A 23,275-nucleotide genomic window follows, 5' to 3' on the forward strand; every position below is an offset into this window, starting at 1 on the left:
ACGACAATATACAAAAAAAGAATACATCAAATATAATTATGATGTGTATGTACCAGCCTCATGTATCTAGTTATAATTATTTATTACTGAAATGTAGATACACTTAAGGGAGAACACCTTTATTTGATTTCCCATTTACAGTAATCCATCAAAAACTTTTCCCTTGCACTTTGATGTAAATTCACTAGGATAATTGACAACTGATATTCAATACACAGAAAGAGGATTTAAACTCTAATAGTACTACCCCTCTATAGCATTTTTTTCAGGAATATTTGCACAATATATTTATATTTTAAAATAATATTTTGAAATCCGTTTAAAATACACAGAATTCCAGTATTCACAGACACTAGATGTTATTTTAACACTTGCTCTAGCTACCTTGTAACAGCAAATTGGGGCAACTAAATAGTTTATTCAAATGAGAATTAGAAATATCCTTCTATTTTAAACTAATCATTTTCTTGAAATTTATTAAATGAATTCATAGTTCAATAAAGTTTTATAAATATTTATTTTTAAAAAGTTGGGTAAAATTTAAAAATACTTTTATAGAAGAATAAGTCTTCAATAGATAAATTCTTAAATGTGGAATTGTTCCTATGTCTTTGAGTAAATAAGTATAACTAAATAAAAAAGAATGATCACATATCAAATCAACTACTAAACAAATGTGTGTGTATATCTCTCATGTATGCAGGTATATGTTTTCTATTTCTGCTTTAAATAAGAGTAATAAGTTTTAACAGTATTTGTCATAGATCATCTTAAGTACCCTTGCAAGTCTTAAAAAAATGTAAGTATCTTCAGCTAAATACTTTTGAAAATACACTTTCATGTAATATTGAAATACATGGTGGCTACTGTTATGCATATTCATCAATTATGTTAAATATCTGGCTTACCTTTTTAACAAAATCTCACTTTTAAGTACAACCAGGTGAGCAATATTTGTGACTAAAACACGCTAACATAGTCTCAAGAGTAATGAAATATTACTAAGGAGAATTCCAGATAGCATGTCTAAACAATTTAAAAAACATATAAAAATTTTGGTTACTCATTATGTGCTGCATAGAATTTCAAAATGCCTACCATTCTTTTTAATACTAGGAGTTTTAATTCAGACATGGAAACCAATTAATGTACTGAGATTCTTACATATCATTAATTATATAAATGACAGGTGTGGGAATAGAAGAATTATACTCTCTTGTACAGGAAAAATCTATGGCTGTATCCATATGACTGGACTTTGAGCAGTGGAATATAAACCATATCTAGCTTGGGAGAGATAGAGACCTTAGTTTCTAATAAATATTAGAAGGTAAAATATTAAATTTTAAATGAAATATCTATAGTTCTATAAATGAAAGCTGACATTTTAAGACTCAGGATATCTGAAATCTGAAAACTTTAGTTATTATTTCCCAATTAATTATTTTCTATTCAGTTATAACACCAAAAACCTTTTCTTATCTCTTTAAAATAATATGCCTTCTTAGTTAAGAATAAAACATAGTACTTTTATCAGTATTTTTCAAAGGAACAAACAGTAGTATTAATTTAGCCTTTAGTGACTCCTTGTCTTTAGCTTACCTCAAAACTGAGCGCTCTTGTTCTTCTTGGATACCTTTGCAGCATATTTCTACTCAGCAAAGACCATACCATATGCCCTGGCTTTTTTAGATCATTCCTATAGAAATACACTATGCTAAAGAACCTCAACACAATTGTGGAAAAAACTGTGGAAGGTAGAGAGATTATCACGCACCGGAAGAGCTTCATAAGGCATAAGTTATTAAGTAAGCACTATCTTGAATCCAAATTTAGCTAAATAAAAACGAAAGCTTGTCATAAAGTGGAAATGATACCCTAACAAATTGGCAAAATTAATATATTAAGTCATGAATAGTTTAACCACAAAATTAGATGGGCAGATATGCTGTTGTTTTTTCTTTAATTAAATTTAAAAGTCCCTCTATTGTAGGCATGGATCTGTAATCATAATTCCATAAATAATTATTTAAATGATATCCTAAACATTCAAATACTGTTAATATTTAAAATACATTCACTGATGTGGTGCTCTAGTGTAAAACAAAAACATAAATGCTGCCATAGGTAATTATTAGTGGCTTAGCTGTCAGTTAGTCAAATCAACTAAAAGACCAATTACTCTGATGATACACAGGTTGAAAGGCTGGTTAAAAGTAGAGTTCATTATTGACATTAGGTCATGTTTGGAGAGTTCTGATTCTGCAGCATTTTTCCCCTGTGATTTATTATAATGAGGTTATTTTGCACTTAGATTCACATACCATAACTTGTTAAATAATTTTAATCCCTTAGCCTTCTTTAAACACTTAAAATATGCAGCACATACTTTCCTGGATGCAAGTTCTACATCACAGAACTAGAACAGAGTTTCTCAGTAAAAGAAAGAAGGTTTAAATAAAGGCACAGATAGCAACCTAGGATGTTTCCTGGAAATCTCTGTTTCTTCGAAATACCTCTATAGGTCGCATAAAGAAAAAAAAAAAAAAAGGAAAGAAAGAAAGAAGGAAAGAAGGAAGGAAAGAAGGAAAGAAGGAAGGAAAGAAGGAAGGAAGGAAGGAAGAAAAGAAGGAAAGAAGGAAGGAAAGAAGGAAAGAAGGAAAGAAGGAAAGAAGGAAAGAAAGAAAGAAGAAAGAAAGAAAGAAAGAAAGAAAGAAAGAAAGAAAGAAAGAAAGAAAGAAAGAAAGAAAGAAAGAAAGAAAGAAAGAAAGAAAGAAAGAAAGAAAGAAAGAAAGAAAGAAAGAAAGAAAGAAAGAAGGAAAGAAGGAAAGAAGGAAAGAAGGAAAGAAAGAAAGAAAGAAAGAAAGAAAGAAAGAAAGAAAGAAAGAAAGAAAGAAAGAAAGAAAGAAAGAAAGAAAGAAAGAAAGAAAGAAAGAAAGAAAAAAAGAAAGAAAGAAAGAAAGAGAAAGAGAGAGAAAGAAAGGTACCTCAGAAAAAGTGTAAACGTCTCTTTATAATTCTACACAGAGGACAAAATATATCTCCCACACAGAAGAAGCACTCAGAAACATCAGTTCTGAGTTGATTTCTCAGATGAGTATCCTGGAAGAACATAGGAGTCACATGAAAAGCTTACAGTTTGCAGTTGATAATTCAGTTTCAAAGGAAAATCACAATAACATAAAAATTACTTTTAAAAACCAGGGTCTAAAAACTAAGGTCCATATTATCTGACTTCTTTTTATTTTGTTAAAAAATACATTTTGTCACACATATCTGTGGAAACAAATTAGAGAAACATGTCAAGAATTTTAATAACATCTTCCTGTGAAATATATTTCTTATTTTTTCATGTGTTTGTGCACACAAAGCACAAAACCAGGATATCCAACATATCTCAAGCTCCACTCTTCAACCTTCACAACACTTCACTTTTTTTTCCAAAAATACACTGCTATACTCTTCTTAGTTTCTTTAGTCATTATGTATTTTCCATATTAAATACTGCCGAGAAGACATACTAGACTATCTACTAAAATGCTATTGAGAGAAAAGATATCTGAGGTTTGAACCAAATTCAGGTATGAAGCAGAATATTTCTGTTCTTAGAGCATGAATATTGATACTCATGTTGTCTCTTTTTACATATATATTGCATTAAGTCATATTTACACATTTTATTTCTGTTGCAAAAAATAGTATCAAATACCCATCCATATTACATTTGCTAATTAGTAACAAGAAAAATAAACCAAATTATGTTTAAGACAATGAGATTCTGCATTGACTACATAAGAAACAACACTCGGTTGAACTGCACAAGCACTTAGAATAGTCAAACATATTACAGAAACTATATGAAAGAGAATTAAGTCATATGTTCCTAACAACTGCATATGGCAGAAACACTTAGAAGACTTCTATTAGATGACATATGTGTAAACAAACACCAAAAAACTTTCAGAGGAGGTGCTTTATGGTACATAATAATTGGTTAAATTACCAATTCTATTATTGTTCACTGCAAGCACTTGCAGTTCCCCTTTTCCATTACTGAACTCTTGAATTGTAAATGAAGAACATTCTTATTTAGCTGATAATTAACTGATTTTGATTTTTAGTAAATTAGTTTCAAGCACTTTAGATATGTTGATATTTTCAATTTATATTTATCTCTAACAGCTGGCTTTTCAGAGACCAAGAATTCTTTCATGAAAACATGATCAGGTTTTAATATAAATCTCAAATGTTCCTAATTTATAATGAAACATCATTATCGATGATGAAGCACTATATGATGTGATTTGACTTAGAATACAAGCTTAGATTAACCAGTAGTTGCAGTTAGAAATAGCAGAGATTTTATTTGGTTTAATTTGTTGTGTTAGAATTATTTACATGAATCAGATGGTAGAAGTAGATGACAATGCTAACTTTCACCTTGCTTTAAGCTGAGAAAATTATTGTTTTAAACTGTTTCTCTGTACTAAGAAAAAGACCTCTAATAAATCTCATAACTTACCTAGTGATGTAATCTATTTAAAGGAGGAGACAAATCATGACAGCCTAATTAACACATGGGTGTTGTTCTGCTCTGTATTGTTATTGGAGGTAAAACATTAACCTTCTACATCACTTTGTAATAAAAAAGACATATAAGGCATATCTCTTTATAGCATCCATATTATAAGTCTCCTTTATCAGGAGAAATTGTATAAAATATAATTGCAGAATGCTTATTTTAAAATAAATATGTAAGATCTATGAACTGTTATGAATGGGAAAATATATTTAAAAAAAAAAATGTTCTACAGCCACTTGATCCAGGATTAGCTGATCATAGGCAATACTCTATTTCCTCAGACTCCAGACCCCCAGGAGGGTTAAGCAAATATTCTTTTTACTGTTTCAGGATACAGTCTCTCCGTCTCTCCCGGGAAAAAAAATTACAGAGCCTTTTTCTCCTAACATTTTATACCAAAAAATATAATTGGCAAATAGGAAGGATTTAAATTCTAAGAAATGAATAGTAATGAACTGATAACTAAAATATTGCTTAAAGGTTCAAATACACAAAGATTGTATTATAGTACTATTCTGTTAAGCTATGTATACTTCATCGAAGCCAGCGGAAAGGAAAACATACCATATCACCACCATACCGCAGGCATTTTCATACAACCTAGTGCAAATTCAAAGCTTTCTACGGCTGTGTCCAATAAAACAGCCACAACTATTTTTAAATACATCAGGAGTCCATGACCCCATAAGTAGTAACTTCCCTTTCTTGATGGAGTGCGCATCTCACTTTTGTAAGTGTCAACGGTTTCTGGCTGGCTGGCTAGATACCGCGGCATACTCTGCTTTTCTCCCAAAAAGGCCATGTCATTCTTATACAACTTAATCAGTGGCTACATATAGGAAAGCAACACTGCAGCCTTTCTGATCATTTTAATGAGGACCCCTGGCTATTCAGTCATTGAAATATAATTGACTTGCTCTTCTCTTATTTTCATAATAGACACTCCAACCTAGACCACATTTATTTTGCTATAAGAAATGTCAAGAAAGATTGGAAGTTTTCTGAGTGTCCCCATTAAAACTGAAAACATGCCACCCTGTCTTTTGCATTAGCTGCAATCATTTTGTATAGAACTCATTATGCAGATAGAAGATGCAAATGTTTCATCTATCTCACATCTAACCAAACTGCAAGTGCCAAGAAAATAAGCGCAAGAAACGTAATTTTCTCTTTCCGTGTATGCATGTGCGCCTGTGGTCTTTGCATTGTGTCACAACGCAAATGCCCACGCGTGCATGTGCACATATGGGCTCATATAGAATGCATACACAGCTCAAAGGCCTGATATTTTATTTCAGGTAAAATCAAAAGGGCTTCTAGTCCACACTATCAAGGCCAAGGAAGAGCATTTTTTTCCTCACTGAAACAGTTCTACATAACAATGACTGTGAGTTTAAAGTCAAATGAGAAGCAGAAAACATTCAAATGTGAAGACAGCTTTGCACACAGGAATGCATTCAGTGTTGTTTGTTGAATAGAATAATGAGCATTTCAAATGTGTTCTTTTGAATACACTTGCTATGGCCACCCATTTCACTAAATAAAATATTAAGTAAAGAGCTCATTCTGCTGCATGCTATCTAAATTCCACTCGTATCAGGTTAGACTGTCATAAACTCATTCCCCATTTGCCTACCTTATTACATAGGATATATAGCATACAAAATCATTCATTGGTGACCTGACTGTACAATTTCTGGCTCAAAACAGAAGACACCTCTTCCCAGCAATTATTAATTCATACAGCATCTTACTGATCCCACTAGTAAATATTATCTTTACTCTATATGTGACTTTTTCAGTATTTTAAAGGCATGACTACACACATGTCATTACTTAGCACATTACAAATCACATTAAAGAAGACCTCCTATATCTAATGATTTTCCATCAGGTTTTCAGCCATCTACACTCAAAAAAAAAAGTATATTTTGAATGAAATAGGCTTTAAAGATGAAAAGATAATGAATGAAATTACTCCATGACCTAATAGCTTTAATTTGTATCTGGATAAGAAAAATGGATTAATTTTTCTAGCAAGGCTACGATAAGACTATGTGGATATATTATAGGGCATTATGGACGGGAGAGAAAAAACATACTTTACCTAGAAGCAACTGAATACTGAAATGATAGAAAGAGGTGGCCCAGCAGATATTTTCAGTCAATATTTAATGTCATACATTATAATTTTTCCTCGCAAGAGTCATGACAATTCCTTTACCCATTTTTAGCATAAAAAGATAAAAGTATCATTCTTTCTGGCATATTTACACAGTATGTGTTTGACATGTTTACATATAGGACTTGAGAAGGAATGTTTCCAGGCTCCGTTACAACAGGGCACTGTGCACCAACCAACCACAGCTACAGAGCAACGGGGCTAGTCCCTTCCTGCCTGCCCCACGCTGTCTTCTCCTACAAGTCAAAGGCACTGCCACACAGCACCTTCAGGAAAAACATTTCTAAGCATCATGAGAGCTATCTATTTGCATGTACAGCCTGTCACCAAGCAATGGCCCCGCGCTCTCACACAGATGATTCTAGCCTTGGCAGAAATAATCAGCATACAAGAAGGAAAGGAAGAACGCCTGAGGTTCCTCTGGATCAAAATAAGTGCACGCATTAATGCTACTTCAGCAACATATGGGTGTATCCTCACAGAGTACTTTATGCACAGCAGCAGTACGTGCACTCTAGCAAACAAAGGTTTCTCTGATATATGTGCATTTTAAACACACTGGGATAATGCTATATAACATATATAATGGATAGGTCTGAAAATGTAACTATTGAAGAAACTTTCGTTTACTCTTTTTGGAACTACTTTAGAGTTTTTATATAAATATCTCTGTATAATGGGCTTTCCATCCTTTTTCTTTCATAGAAGCCATTGAAATCTTGTATTAGTCTTCTCATGAAAATTCAGTTTTCAAATTACAATTGTAAAAAAGAGTTTTCTCATAAATGTCTGTTACTAGTCCTGCACCATGTGTAATAAGCACCTTAACAAGCATAATTCTTTAAGAACAACCAACTAACCCTGCACATCTTAACAAAAAGAAAAAGCAAGAAAAAAATTAATAATCTCCCATTATCCCACACACACACACACCTTTAAAAGGGAAAAGATTTCATAAAGAAAAGTAAAAGCATTTCTTTTTGGGAGAGCTGTTTGTCTGTCTCATGTCTACTAGATGTTGAGCCACCAAGTGAGATGAAATATAGCCAGCAGCAAATATTTGAACTTCGCTGTGTTGTCCTTCCCACTCTTTGTCATGGCCAACAGTACTACTGCCTCCCCGGACTCTCTGGCTAATGATTTGGGTATATATTTTAACTTATGCTCTCTCTCATGCCATCCAGGTAAAGGACTTTATTTCTTGACTTCTTCTTACAATCTGATCAAAGCTATGAATATTTCTATTTTTATTCAGAGAGAAATTCTCATCCAGATTTTCATCTGTGGCATGAGCATTACACCCACCCATCTGACCTTCTCATTATGTCTATATTCCCTATGCAGTCTATCCAGAAAGAGGCAGAAAGATTTCCTTCCCTGATGTTCAGAATAGAAAACACTATCCCTCGGAAATGTTGTGCATGAACTTTCTAAAACAAGGATTTGTACAGGATCTGTCAAAGTAAAATTCACAAGGAAAAAGACAAGACAATCTCCCACACAGGGGAAAGACCAAGACTCATGAATCAAGGATTTGATTCTCTTTCTGGATGATGTTTTCTTTTGTGTTTTGAATAAGGAAAGGATATAGTGGCCTTGCTCCGTCTTATTTTTGGCCCAGGAGAAGTTCCTTCAGGGAGAAGATCTCACGCTATTTGTCTAAAGCTGCTTCTCATTCAGAAGAAGGATTATGAGCCCCAAATCCACTTCCTAGCAAATACAGGTTTGTGCAGCAGTCTGGAAGGGCCTTGGTTTGGAGAAGTGATTGTGCCAAGACATACGTATACGTACTTCTTAGCATATCTCAGAAGACATCACAGGATGTGATGTTTGAAAGGAAAATAGATAATTTCATGGAGGTAGAAGATTTGGCCCAAGTGGTTCATTGAGCTCAAGCCCTCAAGACCGTTCTTCTTGTGACAATGAGAAAAGTATGTTATGCTAGAGCATGATGACATCCCTCTGGCATCCCTCTGTCACTGTTCGTGAGCAGAGCTGCCACATCCAGTTCTACTCCATTAGTCTTTAAGAACCTACCTGACCTGACATTCCCCTCCATGCATTGTCATAGGTAACTTTCTTGTAACATCTCCCCCAGCTATCTCCACGTTATTTTACACACTGTTCCCCAGTTCAGAAAATCAGTATTGATATTCCATCTTGATGTATCTGAGTAACATCATACTTCTATACACAACCTGTGAGTGAAATGCTCTTTTACCCAGAGAGAATATGTACAAATTAGAAATTGAGGAAAGTGGAAAATAAGATTGGGAGTGGAGTAAAGATAGCAGAGGTGGAAAAAAAGATGACAGGATGAGAATGTTATTGTATTTAACATTAAAGAAAGCCAAGTGCGTTATGTATCCAAGTGTTTCATATAAATATCTGCAGGATATGGTGGTATGCACGAATATATGCAGTAGCAGAACTCAAACCCTTTGTTTTATATCTTATCCATGTTTTCCTTCTGGCCATGAAGGCAGATGGGAGGTTCAGGTGGTAACCAGGTAGCCAGGCCTCAGACCAGGGCTAGAGCAACAGTTAGAATTAGCATTAGGTGAAAAAGAAAACCTTGGGGTCAAGTTGGTGTGGTCCAAAGTTTAGGCCAAAAGAAGTGAACTGTCTGAAAGACATACCAAGATTGCTCCTAGAAGAACTTTTTCCTTTTGGCTAGGAAGGGGGCTGGTAGGCTCAAATTGAGGGTCAGTTTGAGATTAGAGATAGGGTTAGGGATACATTTAGACAAGTCAGAAAGCAGAGAGCCCCGTGCAGTGCTGGGTTTAAAAAGGCATGCCAAAGTGGTTGTACCAAGCTGCTGAAAGCCACACCATTTTTTCTTCCTTGACAACTTTTTCCTTTTGAGCAAGAAGGGCACTGATTATCTTGGGATGAGGCCAGACCTGAGAGTAAAGTCAGGGTTATTTTTAGAGGTAGGGATTGGGTTAGACAAATGGGATAGCATATGATAGATATGCATAGATAAATGTGGCATTCGCCTGCAAAGGGCATGCATAAGGAAGCAAGAGGCTGTGGCCTAATTGTTTGCATGAGAATTTTTCCCGTTGGAGCAGGAAGGGGGATGGTGGACCCAGTTTGAGGTCCTGCCTGAAACTAGGGCCTAGGGTTGGGATTAGTTTTAGATGAATGAGAATGTGTACAGTCTTGTAGAATGTTGGGTTGCAAAGGGCATGACGAAGGAAGCATGAGGTTGCAACCAGGGTGCTTCCTGCAGAACTTTTTCCTTTTGGCCAGTCAGGGGACTGCTGGGCCAAGGTTGATGCCTAGCCTGAGATTAGGGTTAGAGTTAGATGATTAAGAAAGCATCTCATTTTCTCACTCAACTAATCCTAGCCCTAAACCTAACACTAATCTCAGGTAGGGCTTCAAACCCACCAATCCCTTTCCTGGCCAAAATGAAACAGATTGATAGGAAGAAAAATGGCTGCAGCTTCACGCTTCCTTTGGCATGCCCTTTGCAACCCAACATTACATGAGTTATACACATTCATCTAAGACTAAACCTAACCCTAGCCCTATCCATAACCTCAAACTTGGCCTCAACTGTATGTCACCAACCCATTTCCTGACCAAAAGGTAAAGGCAATCCTGGGAACTACCTGGCTGCAGCCTCATTCCTTCGTCATGTCTTTCAAACCCAGTGCCTCACGGAGATCTACACTTTCTCAATCATCTAATCCCAACCCGAAAGGAAAAACCCAGAACTCTACTTGAGCCCACCAGCCTCATTCATGGCCATAGGTAATAGTTGTTCTGGGAGCAGTCTTGTTCTACCTTTGCATTTGTTTTGGCTTGCCCTTTGCAAGGTGCACCACCTGGCTTGCCCTTTGTAAGGTGCACCGTCCTGGGTGGAGGACAGTCTTGCACATCCTTTGATGCTCTATGCAGCTTTATACTACATGAACTCTAGGCTTTCTCTCTTGCCTAATTCGAAACCTAGCCTTAGTAGGGACCTGGACTGGATGCCCCTAGGAGTCACAGACTACCACACTCTCACAAACCATACAGTGGTATATCTTTAGAATAGATGGTAAATCATACACTGTCTTGAGTAAGAACTTTTCTATCAGTATCATGTAGGTGTTCAACTCTATTTCATAAGCCTCTCATTATTCAGAATATGTTTTCCTGGACTAATATGACTTTGAATGGACTACTTTTGAGTCAGCTTTATTATTTTAAAAGATTTTACTCACCAAGGATAAATAATTAAGATAAATTTGATCATTCAGGTACAAATTAGAGAAGCTTAGAAATTAACAGTTTTCTTACTAGCTTCTTTCTGCTTATTTTCACTTCTCTTAATTGTAACCCAGTCACTTCAGTCCCTATAAATCCCAGCAAAGTATCTTATGCTCAGGATAAATACTGGGATATTTTTGTACTTTACAGTATAGAAAATGCTATCTATGAAAACAAGTCAATTTTTTCTTTTTTTTTTTTTTTTTTTTTTTTTTGTGCTAACGTCACTAACTACAGTTTTGGCTCCACAATCACTGAAGTAGAAAACATTCCCTGCCCCCCTGCTACATTTTTTTTTAATTAGTCTGCACACAATTTTCCTCAACAGACACTCATGCCACTGTGCTGTTTGCCTTAGTCACCTGCCACTACAATAGTGGTGAGTTTTGATCAAATAGTTTATATATATTAGAAAAATGAATGTTCTGGTCATTTAGTAATCCAGGATATTTTGGATGTATCAAAGGAACAGTAAGTCATTGAGTAAAGATGGAGATTTACAGCCACTTTACTCTTTAGCCATTCTGGTACAAAAAAAAAATCTAAGAGTATAGCCATCAGATTCTAATTGTCTCAACCACACTAACGTAAAGGAGGAAGTGTATTGCTGCTGAAACATAATTAAGGAAACTTAGAGATTAGCCAATATCTGTTGAGAAAAGGCCAGGATCAATAAACATGATCTCACCAAAGAATGCTACTTTTGAGGAAATTCAAATCTATTCAGAAACTTAAAATATTAAAAATCTAACAACAAAAAAAAACGCTAAATTTTAAGGCTTTTTTTTTCAGCTTTGCTCATAATCTGTAGTATTTCTGAACTAGGCTGTGTCCTGACTTATATTTTTTTGTGTTTTTCTTCATTTGAACAGAGGAAGCCTAGGGCAGTGGATGTCACTGGTAGTCAAGGTGCCTCACAGACATGTCTGCCTGCCTCCAGCAACTCTACAGATCTGGGTCTCAGGAACTTTTGATATGTCCAAAGAGAAGTGGCAACTAAAAGAGGATTCTGAAGATCCGTGTCTTGCATGTAGACACCTAAATTCTACTGCCATCTTTAATTTCCCTAGGTAGGGTCATGTATAGGCCTCTACAGTGTAAACACCTACAGTCCCTGAAGTTTGTGCAATCAATGGCACTTTTAGAAAAAGATTCATCATTTGATGTGTAAACTAGGAAAAACTGAAATATTCCTGGATGTACATACCTCTCTCTACTGACTATGAAACTAGCATCAGTTTGATTTGTAGGGGGATTTGGAGACCTACATTGCAGTCGTCTGTGTTTGGTCATCTCATGTTGCCTTGTTTCTAGCGAAGATTTACTGCATGCCCATCCTAATAGGGAAGTTGTGATCATAAATACTTCTCTCTACATTCCACTACAACTGTGCCGCCGGTATTCACACTGAGTAATACTTTGCTTCATCAGTTATCACATGCAAGGCAATGTTAGAACATGTTAAAAAAAGAGACAGCAAGTAGAAGCAAGTCTCCTCAGCTAAAGATATTGTTCCAAGCCTGTCAGTAGACAACTGTCTCTCTACTACACTGAGGTCAAAGATACATACCAATATGATTTGTTTTTTCAAGTGTAATCAAGTTGACATCTATCCACCCTGATTACACTTTAGAAGAGGAGAGGCAAACTGTAGAGGTGGGAGAGAGGTTCTCTGCTCTCTAGTGGCTGTGAATACATGCTCTACAGGGTAGTCTGTGCCTCTAGGTATGGTCCTGAGAGTGGTGGTGCATAGGCAATCATCCTCAAGGACTTATGCCTCAGAGACACTGTTCCCTATTCCTGGTCATTCCTCGGGGGCAGTAATTTGTTGCTGGTCTATACCAGCAGCAAATTATAACATCCCCCATGCCAGTTCAGCTCATGCCTGGAAACTGGAAGAGGCAGGGGAGTGAAGGACTAAAGGCTCTGGCCTTTGCCTGACCAACTGCCTGCTCTGAGTACTATTGAGTTTGCTTTCTGTCCCACTCAATAGACCACAGTGTAAAGGGAGCCATGGCAACTTTCTGAAGTAGTCAGAAGTAGTCCTGGTGCTGTGCATCAAGACTGCTTCAATCTTCCCTTTTATTTGGGCTCTTACAATTCACAAAAATGAAAATGCAATGGCAAGTCCATGCTCCACAGAAAACCTTTTTTATATTGGTCCCCTGGGGAGACGGTGCATGCCTCAACTCTAAGCTCTCGAAAAGTTGGTCAGAATGGAAGTTTTGACTACCTTTTATTATACCTTTTATTTTTTTATGTAGCATCCCAAATGACAAATAACATCCCACTTTATGCCTATCACAGCTTTATTATATTGCACTGCAAATGACAAGACACCACTATCACAGGATGCACCAAGCGAGTCTGACAAGTTACTAGCAAATCTTTATATAGATTGAATATTTATTCTCCCTTTATGGTGGCAATTTATCCATACCCTTATTTTCAACTCCTTGCATGATAGTTCAGCTGGTTTTTACTGCTATTTGGTTATCACATGTGTTTAAAATCATAGTTACGAAAAAAGTCTGCCCTTGCTGCCGACAGCAATAAATAAATACCAGCTTATTAAAAGAGAGAGTGCTAAGAGCTCTTGCTTTTCTGGTCTTGTATCTGGGAAAAAGACAGACAGTCAGGAAATAGTGTTATTTTAATTAATGTGTTACAAATGTACCCTATGACCTTGAATGAATCTCCTCTGAAGACAGATATTTGTTTCCCTGCCTAATTTTGCCAGTGGTGTTAAAAGATGTGTAAAAGCAACCCATCTGAACTGACAGGTCACTTTTGAAAATGTTGACTCACACCACAGCTACATCACTAATCCAAATTGCACAGAAACAACTTCTGATATCTTCCTATTCCTACTCCTCTTTTCTTATTCTTGTTGGGTTTTGCCTTACACCGGTATGTAAATAGGAGATTATCAGGAGACATTTGGATGCTTCTGTCTGGGAATCCTGCCGTTAGCTAGAGCACTTGATGCACAGCTAGCGCATGGTCTCTTGGCTGACTTCACTCACCTCCATCTGTCAGACTGGCTGTGTGCCTGCTCACAAGCCAGTCAGCCTGTTTCAGCAGGGTACAGGTGCCAGGCAAGGATGCACTTGGATGGACAGCACGCACAATACTGCAACATGCCATGTCTTCTTTAAAATAAAAGGCTACGCTGGCATTTTATGATTTTTTTGATGTTTTCAGACTTTTGTCCCATGTTACATTCCTATTTTCAGGGAAATCTCTGAAGAAGAGGAAGAAGAGCTTATCATCCAAACATTGAGAGACTTTCATGTGCATCTGTCTCTTCAGCCATAAGTGTTTCCAGTTCCTCATTTGAAAAGGAAGTTGGTATATGGTGATTTTTCTATTTTCTGCTTGGTGACTTCTGTCTCAGCATACATATTCAAGCTTCACTTTCCTAAGTGCAGTAAGTAGAAATAGGAGCAACAAATTTCAAATAAAGTTTTTTACAATTTAGCTATATACAAACACATACAAAAAAACAGACTGTAGTATAGTCAAATATTGCCACCAAATCTAATACCCTCACCCCACCAGTGGCACGGACTGTTAACTCAAAAGGCTGCATCTTTTTAGGTTAAAAAAACAAACAAACAAACAAAAAGGCTAACCACTGTACTGCATATTGAGGAATGCAGTTTAAACAAGTTTCTTTGTGAGAGAAGTTAGCAGCTTTTTCATGGACTTTTCACAGAATCACAGAATGCTTTGGGTTGGAAGAGACCTCTAGAGATCATCTAGTCCAACCCCCCTGCTCCAGCAGGGTCACCTAGAGCATGGGGCACAGGGTCGCATCCAGGCGGGTTTTGAAGATCTCCAGAGAAGGAGACTCCACAACCTCTCTGGGCAGCCTGTTCCAGGGCTCTGGCACCCTCACAGTAAAGAGGTTCTTTCTCACATGGAAGTGGAACTTCCTGTGTTTCAGCTTACACCCGTTATCCCTCATTCTGTCACCAGCCACCATGGAGAAGAGCCTGGCCCCATCCTCCCTACAATCACCCCTCAGGTACTTGAACATGTTAATCACATCTCCTCTCAGCCTTCTTTTCTCCAGACTAAACAAGCCCAGCTCACTTAGTCTTTCCTGATACGACACATGCTTCAATCCCTTAATCATCTTCATGGCTCTCCCCTGGACCCTCTCTGGTAACTCCACCTCCCTCTCGTACTGGGGAGCCCAGAACTGCACACAGTACTCCAGGCGCAGCCTCACCAGAACTGTGTAGAGGGAGAGGATCACCTCCTTCGACCTGCTGGCAACGCTCCTTCTGATGCAGGCCAGGATCCCATCGGCCTTCTTGGCAACGTTGGCACATTGCTGACTCATGGTTAACTTGTTGTCAACCAGGACTCCCAAATCTCTCTCTGCAGGTCTTTCCAGCAGGTTAACCCCTAATCTGTACTGGTGCCTGGGGTTATTCCTCCCCAGCTGCAGGGCCCTGCACTTGTTCTTATTGAACCTGACTTTTGGTGAATCCCAAACTCTGTATGGTGCTACAAAGTGATATGCAGACCAATTTCACCCTTAGAAAGAACTTTGTTATATGGGGCTATGCAGTTGCTGACATGTTGTCTACGCAGTAGCTCCCCAGCATAAGTATGTACCTATGCTTGCCCAATCTACCCTTTCTTCTAGCACACAAACCTCCTCCTTCCTTTTCTGGTGTCTCCTTAAGAAACATCCACTTTCAAAATTCATCTTACTGACATTCACCCTTTCAATGATCTGCCATTACAGATCTGCCACATTGCCAAGCAAGATCTTAGTAAGTGAGAATATACCCAAATAATTGGGCATGTCACAGAATTCTTTCTCTTGGCTAAAAATTTTAGACAACAGAGTGATATCCTAGTCTGGGTTTGCCTCACATAACAAAAAAAAATCACTTGGTTCTGAGTTAAAAGCACCAACCTTTAAGCCTTTAAGAGCACCAACCAATCATCAGTTTGAACCACATGATTCTGTGTGGCTCCTGGGTTTGGTGACATTCTCACTAGATCATTGCCTACTGCTTTTTTGGGTTTCAGTCCCATATTTGTGGCTGCAGGTATGCTGAACAACTCTCCGTTTCTTTGCAGTTAGCTGCCAGTCTCCAGCTGCTGTCTCTCAGCCTAGGTCATGTCTGTGACTGCACATAGAGCAGTCACAGGCCCTCTCCACCCTGGCCAGAACCAGTTCTGGTCCACAGAGCTGCACACCAGCCACAGTTCTGAGTGACCAATGCTGTCCAGATGGTTCAGGGAAGATCCAGACGCTGGCTATCAACAGTGCTGACCCAGCCAGAACTTTCGATCATCTGGACTACTTTCAACTTGGAGAGAAGATGCATTGCCTGGAAAAGTACATTTCCCAAAAGAACTAGGCTGGAAAAAATCTCTTCCTCCAGATGAGCTCAACGAACCATATAGATAGCACACTGAGACCTCCTAGCCTCTTTTTTTTCTTTTTTTTTCTTTTTTTTCTTTCTTTTATAGAAAGACAAATGATAAATGAGCTCTTAACCTTCCCCCTTTGTTGACTTCTATCTATCAAAGTATTCTAAGAACCTAGAACAATGTGAGCAATGCATGTAGTTTAGTACAAAAACAAATAAGTCGGGACATTTTGTTTCTCCTTGAAATGACAAGAGTGTTCCTTATCCTCCTACGTGTTTCCTAGCTTTGCTCTTCTGGTGACCAGCCTCCATATATAAGTAACTGATACCAGAAATTATGGACAGGTTCTTGCTCTGATCACTCTGCCGATATCTTCCCAACTTAGTAGTCACTGCATAAGAGAGAGAGTTTTTGCAGTATATCTACAGAGGAAGCTGTCCAGTAGTCCTACATGCTAAGCCTATGACAAAGTACACAACATTTTTCAGCCTAATGTCATTAGCATGATGTAGAGCAAATGGCTTTACAGTTAAAGACAAAGTGCTGCTGCTTAAGTCACACTTGAGTAAATCATCTGTAGGTAATTAAGAGTTGGACTGGTACTTTAGAAAGCAGGGCAATGGCAAATTACAAAACACATAATCAAGATATCAAAAACATTTGGGATATAAAGATTCCTAGAGGAATACCCTCATCTGCACAATAAATTCCTCTTGGAATTCTAATGGAGTAGCTTTCTAGCGGAAATAATAAATATTTGTAACTGGGAAAAAGAATCCATTTTGTAGCAGAGAGAAGCTCACATCTATTCTTGCCCTGGGAAAATAACTGTTGATATTTAAGTTGATGTTGATTTTAAGGATGGCTGTTCTGCCTTGGATGATTAAAGCTTTAACTGACGTTGATTATTGTAAGATCTGCCAAAAACTAAAGGAAAAAATATTATTTTCTGTCTTCTGAGGTATTTTTGTATGCTAACATTATATACTTATCCTACCAAAGAGTTCGCTTTGTCAAATATCAGTAGCGAAACATATTCATGGCAATTAGCTGTGTTTATGATAATGCATAAACTCCTCTTAGTCTCTTGAAGCATATGCATCTAAAGATAGGTGCATCATTTTTTAAAATGTTGCATTGAAACCTTAATTCACCTATCCTTCCTTGGTTACTGCAGTCATGCAGAGAAGTATAGAACAGTGGCGACATTACTCAGATGAGCAATAGATTAAGGTATTAATGGTCGACAAAGCCTTTTCCTATTGCTTTAAAGTATTGCTATGGGTTTCAATATTATATACCAGATCCTCTGATCTTTAAACAAACAGGACTCCCCCTTGGTGACTTTGGCATTACTGATTACAAAAATATTGTAAATATCATAGAGCTTATTTTTATGGGAAGATGTAATGCAGCAGTTCTAGTAGGCTCAGATCCCTTTTAGTGACAGAATGCTCTGCAAATCAAGTGCCACCTTATTACATGGGCCAGACTGTAACTGGTTAAAATGTAGTGGTTAATGTGAAGGGTTCCTCCACTTCTGTGGTTAATTATTTTTTTAAAAGTAGGCTTTCAGACAGCATAATGGTGACAGAAGTGTGGTGATTTCTGCGGTTTGCAGACAGCGGTGCCTGCTCTACGCTGCCGCAGGAAAGGGAAAGAAGAGGTGCTGCAGAGCCGCACCGGTGCGTCCGGGCAGAGCTGCGCAGCCAGCTCTGCCATGGGCCTGCTGGAGCCATGCTTGGCAGGAGCAAAAAACAGAGTTAGTGATTCTGAGATATCACCTGACAGACACCAACAGGCAGAAAGAAATATTAAAATTCAAAAGATATATCTGACTGTGGGCCAAAGCAGATGGATTCTTTTTAAGGTATTATTGTGTCCAAATTTATGAACTGGCATAAAATGGCAAAAGGTGGTATGCGAGTACATTGCTTATTTTTGTAGCAACCAGTAGAATCAATCACATCTCTTTATGGCTGTATTTCGCCTCAAGGATGTTAAAATGAGAAAAAGAAATATCTCTCCCCGAAATGTAAAGCAGTCAGAGAAGATAAAAGGACCTACCAAACCAGTGAAATAGCTAAAATACTTTACTAGCTTTTAAAAATAGTTTCTAAGTTAATAAAACAGTGGAGTAGAATGTAGCTGAATCTTGGATTATATTAAAGAAGAGTCATCAGAGTCATAGTCTTTCATGACAGCTCAGAGACTGGGAGCTTTTGACTCCATATTCCCTATTATTTCATAAAAACATGCAGCAGTCGTTCTCAGACCTTGTTTAATTATCAGTTACTATGCTTGTGTTCATGGAAGAATAAGTGCCCCGGAACTGTAACTAACTTACTTTTTTTCCCAATTTTCCCAGGTGTCTGTTGAACCTGTCATTTATTGCATGCAAACTTAAACTGTAGATTTACAACTTTAGCACTGTTTTAGCACTGTTAGGATGTTGGTGTTCTTGAGAGTTGATGACCTTTGCAGCTTAAGAATGAATTAAGAATATGCTTTCTGAAATTCACATAAACACACATCTTATCTCCTTTTCAGCATACCCACACACACTAAAAAAAAAGCATCGGTGGCTCTGTTAAGACTGAGCTGGCAAGTGCCTTCCCAAGATCTCTGATATATTTTCACTGAAAGCTCTAGAAGCAAAGCTCTTGGAAGACCAAGGACAAGAACCCAACAACAACAAAAAATTCTTTTTTTTCCGCCTTTAGTTAGAATTCTGTTTGGATACAAATGATCAGGGAAGTAGTATCTGAAAATCCACACACACACTTCTTAAAAAAAAAAAGGAACTGAGAACAGAACATTTTCACACTCTCTCTGGGAAAGAAAATCAAATCAAGTCTAAAAGCCTTTGTCATGCAATTCATTCTAACATAATTTGAAACAGCCAGGAAATTAACAGTAAACAATGAAGCTCATAATGAAAACATTGTGAGTGACAACACTAACATAATACAGAGAGCGCCTCACTGCCTGACTACCAACCACTAAGGTCCACCCCCAATTTGCAGGATGCTCTGGTAAGAGAAAAACAGGCCAGGTTTCTAGCTGCTAATCAATGCTGGAAAAAAAAGAGTGGTGTGCAGTATAAATCAGCAGTGTGCAGTAGCAGAAGAAGAAGATTAGATTAAAGTGAATGTTACACTAATGAGTATGTTCTTCCTGATGAAAGATTTTAATGCAGACTGCAAATTTCTTTCTGTTTCACATAAACATCTCTATTCAGGAAACTTAATAGCTAGGTATAATATGGGTAGATACCAATGGACATGTACTTAGGGCTGCTGCTAAAAAGGGATAGAGGTGATAGTACTTCAAATCATGCAATGCCCGGCTTTAAGCATATCACCCTGAAGCAACACCAGGACCTGGTGCTAGGCCCACAGACTTCAATACAACATTGCTTAAGGCTGAGAGGGCTGGGCCTCTTCAGCCTGGAGAAGGCTGAGAGAGGATCTAATCAGTGTCTATAAGTACCTCAAGGGAGGCAGTGAGGAGGATGGTGCTGGCCTCTTTTCAGTGGTAGCCACCAAGAGGACTAGAGGAAACGGCCACAAACTAAAGCATCAAAAGTTCCACAGGAACTTAAGGAAAGATTTCTTAACAGTGAGGGTGACAGAGCCCTGGAACAGGCTGCCCAGAGAGGTTGTGGAGTCTCCTTCTCTGGAGATCTTCCAAACCTGCTTGGACGCAGTCCTGTGCCACGTGCTCTAGGTGACCCTGCGTGTGCAGAGGGGTTGGACTAGATGATCTCTAAAGGTCCCTTCCAACTTTAACGATTCTATGATTCTATGATGGAGACAGTTAGGCAATTAGCAAGTACATTACAACTATTAGCTATTGCCAAGCCACTAACTGCATTAGTATATAGTGCAGACCAGTAGGAGTCAATCAGAAGTTCAGAGTGCTTGGTGCTGGGAACCCAGTCACCACAGAATATGCATTTTGTGGGTTCACTTCACAATAGCTCCATCTTCTCCAGCAGACTGAATATCCTAGCAACTGCAGAATGCCAGCTGTTCTCCTAGAACATGTCTGCTGATTTAGTTTCTCACAAAAGGAACCACATTGACCACACAGAGTGATCTTCAATGCAAGATAAGTGGGGAATGCAGATGACTGGGAACTCAGCCCAAAAGCACACTCCTCACGATACAAACAAAAATGTTAATGCAAATTACCTTAGTGCCTCAGACTGGGCTATACAAGGAAGCTGCATCCTGAGCAGAAAACAGCCTAGAGCCATTCAACAGGACAATGTGAAGACTGAACTACATCCTCTCCATTCTGCCTGAGTACTCTGAAGACCAGGTGACTGAGACTTCTCTTTTGCTGTCTTTTAAAAGCCAGAAGTTGCTGGCTTAATGTGGAGTTCAGTACATGGGTGTCCACTAGCTGCACCCTGAGCATGCCCATGCACTCTTACTCAGGCTAACTAGATGCTGAAATAACAACTTACAGATCCTCAGAAGACTCAGGAATGAAGTGAGGACCAAGACATAATTCTCTGCAGACAGGATTTCAATGCACAGACAAAATCTCTAAGTAAAATAAGTTCCTAGAGACTTTCAGGGTCAGTATTAGACAAGGATCTTCAATAACACAAGATTGTAGTTGACTTATGTATTTGTTGTTTTTAAAAATTAAAACATCCAGATATATCATAAGTCAAACTACTTGTGTGCTTAGGATGCAATTTTAGCATCTGTATCCTGCTTCTTTGTGCCTTAGTTTTGTTTTGTAAGAATTGTAGAAAGGCTACTGAACATTCTGCATCCATGAATCTTTTCCCCAGGTTGTCAAACAAACCTGGATTACTCCTGGTGAGTCAGAGAAGCAAGAAGGGGGTAAAAACTCAGCAGTTACATTTATCTTTCTTGCTCATCACTAGGAGGAACAAAGATAGCAACCATGCACATCAAGGCCCAACACAGTTCGTAAGTGCATGAACACTGCAGTAACTACCAAGAGCTGCAAAGACATTCAAGTTGTTCTGAGCTGACTAGCACTAGACTGATGTCTCCAAAGGATGAATACTGATTACCACTGGGGCAATAAAGTCACATACTTACCTTTCAATCTGATAACAATAAGCAACCCCTATTTCAACTTGACTTCATTGGCCAGTTTTTGGTCTTCTTAGGCCCTCTTCTTACTGGATGGGGTCTGATCCATTGCAACTTTATCCAAACTAGAAAGTATCACTATAAAACCTGATAAAAGTTTGCATTCTAAATCACAAAAAGCAATAATGCAATAGTAATGCAATAACAGTTATTTTACTGAATTATTTTATTAACTTTGAGCTAGAAATCTTAAATTCCTTTTCTACTCTATTTTTACTTACATAACTGATATTTCATAAAAGAACAATTCTAAACATCTTGCCATCATTTTCACTACAAAATTATTTTGTTTGGAGATCATTCTGTAATAAATAGTGAACTTTGACCATGGTAAAAATAGCAATTAATTGACTCTCCTTTTGAATCACATGGTATCCTGCAGATGAAATTATGTGTTTGTGTGACTGAAAATGAATAATACACGAAGGAATTTGTGCAATTATGTCTAGTGTCCTTTACAAAGGACTAGCAAAGCCAGAAGATCCTTGTGTTAGATGAGCTACCTAAAATGCCATCTGCAGTTGCCAAATGTTGAGAAAAAATATTATTGCAGTTAGAAAAGCCAAAAACAAAGCTGTTTGTCTGAATTAATCCTGAACCGTGAGAGTAAAAGTAACAAACCAGGTTGTTCTTTGGTACCATATGTGTTCTGGAGCAAAAAGTAGACCCAGCTCTCCAAAATAAAGGCCTACGTAGTGAACGGAATTATGATGGGAATTCCATGTATGGTTGCAATTTCATAGTGACATGAAACAGACCCTACTGCAGGCTTCTGCATTGCCCACCTTTTCCTCTCGAGCCTCCCCAAAATTTGGCTATCTACTCCAGCCTGCTCATCTGTGATAGCTTTAGCTCCCATACATTGAGCCAGAAAGCACAGTTGATCTGTCTGTAATCCATTTTTCTCCCTGCATACGTTTAGCTAGGAGTTGTCAACTTTCAAAAAAATTGCTTAGTCTAAATCATTTCGTCCATCACCAAACACTGATTTCAACATGGTTTTCTTCCAGTTTCCATCCCTCCCTGACCATCTTATTGACTGACAATCTGGCATTCTGAAACCAACCATGAGTTGTAGATTTTGGATAATAAATGACAGGGCAAGCCTTTATTTCAGAGATACTATAAATATCATTTCAGGGCTGAGTGGATAAAGCTCCAAGCAACCACCTTCAAATGAAAGTAATGGATGTCTATCAAACACTTCTTGACCATGAAAACTATGAAAACAAAAAGAAAAGGTTGATGATACCTACTGAAAAAGAGCACTCCATTGCCTCCATTTCTCCTGTTTTATTTAGTGAACAGTACAGGTTATTTTTTTAAAACTGGAGATCAGGGAAAAAAATAGTAAGTTTTTGTTTTTTAAAAAAAGAAAGAAAATGGGTAAATTAAATGAAGCAATAAAGAGTCAATAAATCTAAGGAAAAATATGCTATAAAAAGTACAAAGATGTGCAAAGAAAGATCTTGCTTATTAACACAACAGAATTCCTCCAGGGAATAGACAAAATAACACTGGGGAAAAGAAGAATATGTTTTTTTCTTCTGTTTCATAAAGCCTTCAGTAAAATTCAGCAACAGAGGGCTATTAAGGAGCTGTATACAATTGAGGGATGAATAGTTAGAAGATTAGAATTAGAAATTACTTGGAGGATGAAAGAACAGAAACAGTGAGTTTTCTGCATGACAGGTGATAAACAGACAT

The 23,275-nt window shown here is 37.7% G+C and overlaps 1 protein-coding gene across 1 annotated transcript in view; it reads right to left on the reverse strand.

Moving 5' to 3' along the window:
* Positions 1-14,245: 14,245 nt before the first annotated feature.
* The window catches only part of LOC148595984 (uncharacterized), a 46,507-nt gene continuing 37,477 nt past the window's right edge, over positions 14,246-23,275 (reverse strand). Inside the window, 3 exon segments of the mRNA XM_088534708.1 lie at positions 14,246-14,271; positions 14,821-14,947; positions 14,950-15,545. Coding sequence (XP_088390834.1) covers positions 14,246-14,271; positions 14,821-14,947; positions 14,950-15,545 — 749 coding nt within the window.

The sequence above is a fragment of the Tinamus guttatus genome, unplaced genomic scaffold, assembly GCF_059628265.1.
Source record: "Tinamus guttatus ecotype Peru unplaced genomic scaffold, ASM5962826v1 Tinamus_guttatus_pri_ptg000036l, whole genome shotgun sequence".
NCBI classification, from domain to species: domain Eukaryota; kingdom Metazoa; phylum Chordata; class Aves; order Tinamiformes; family Tinamidae; genus Tinamus; species Tinamus guttatus.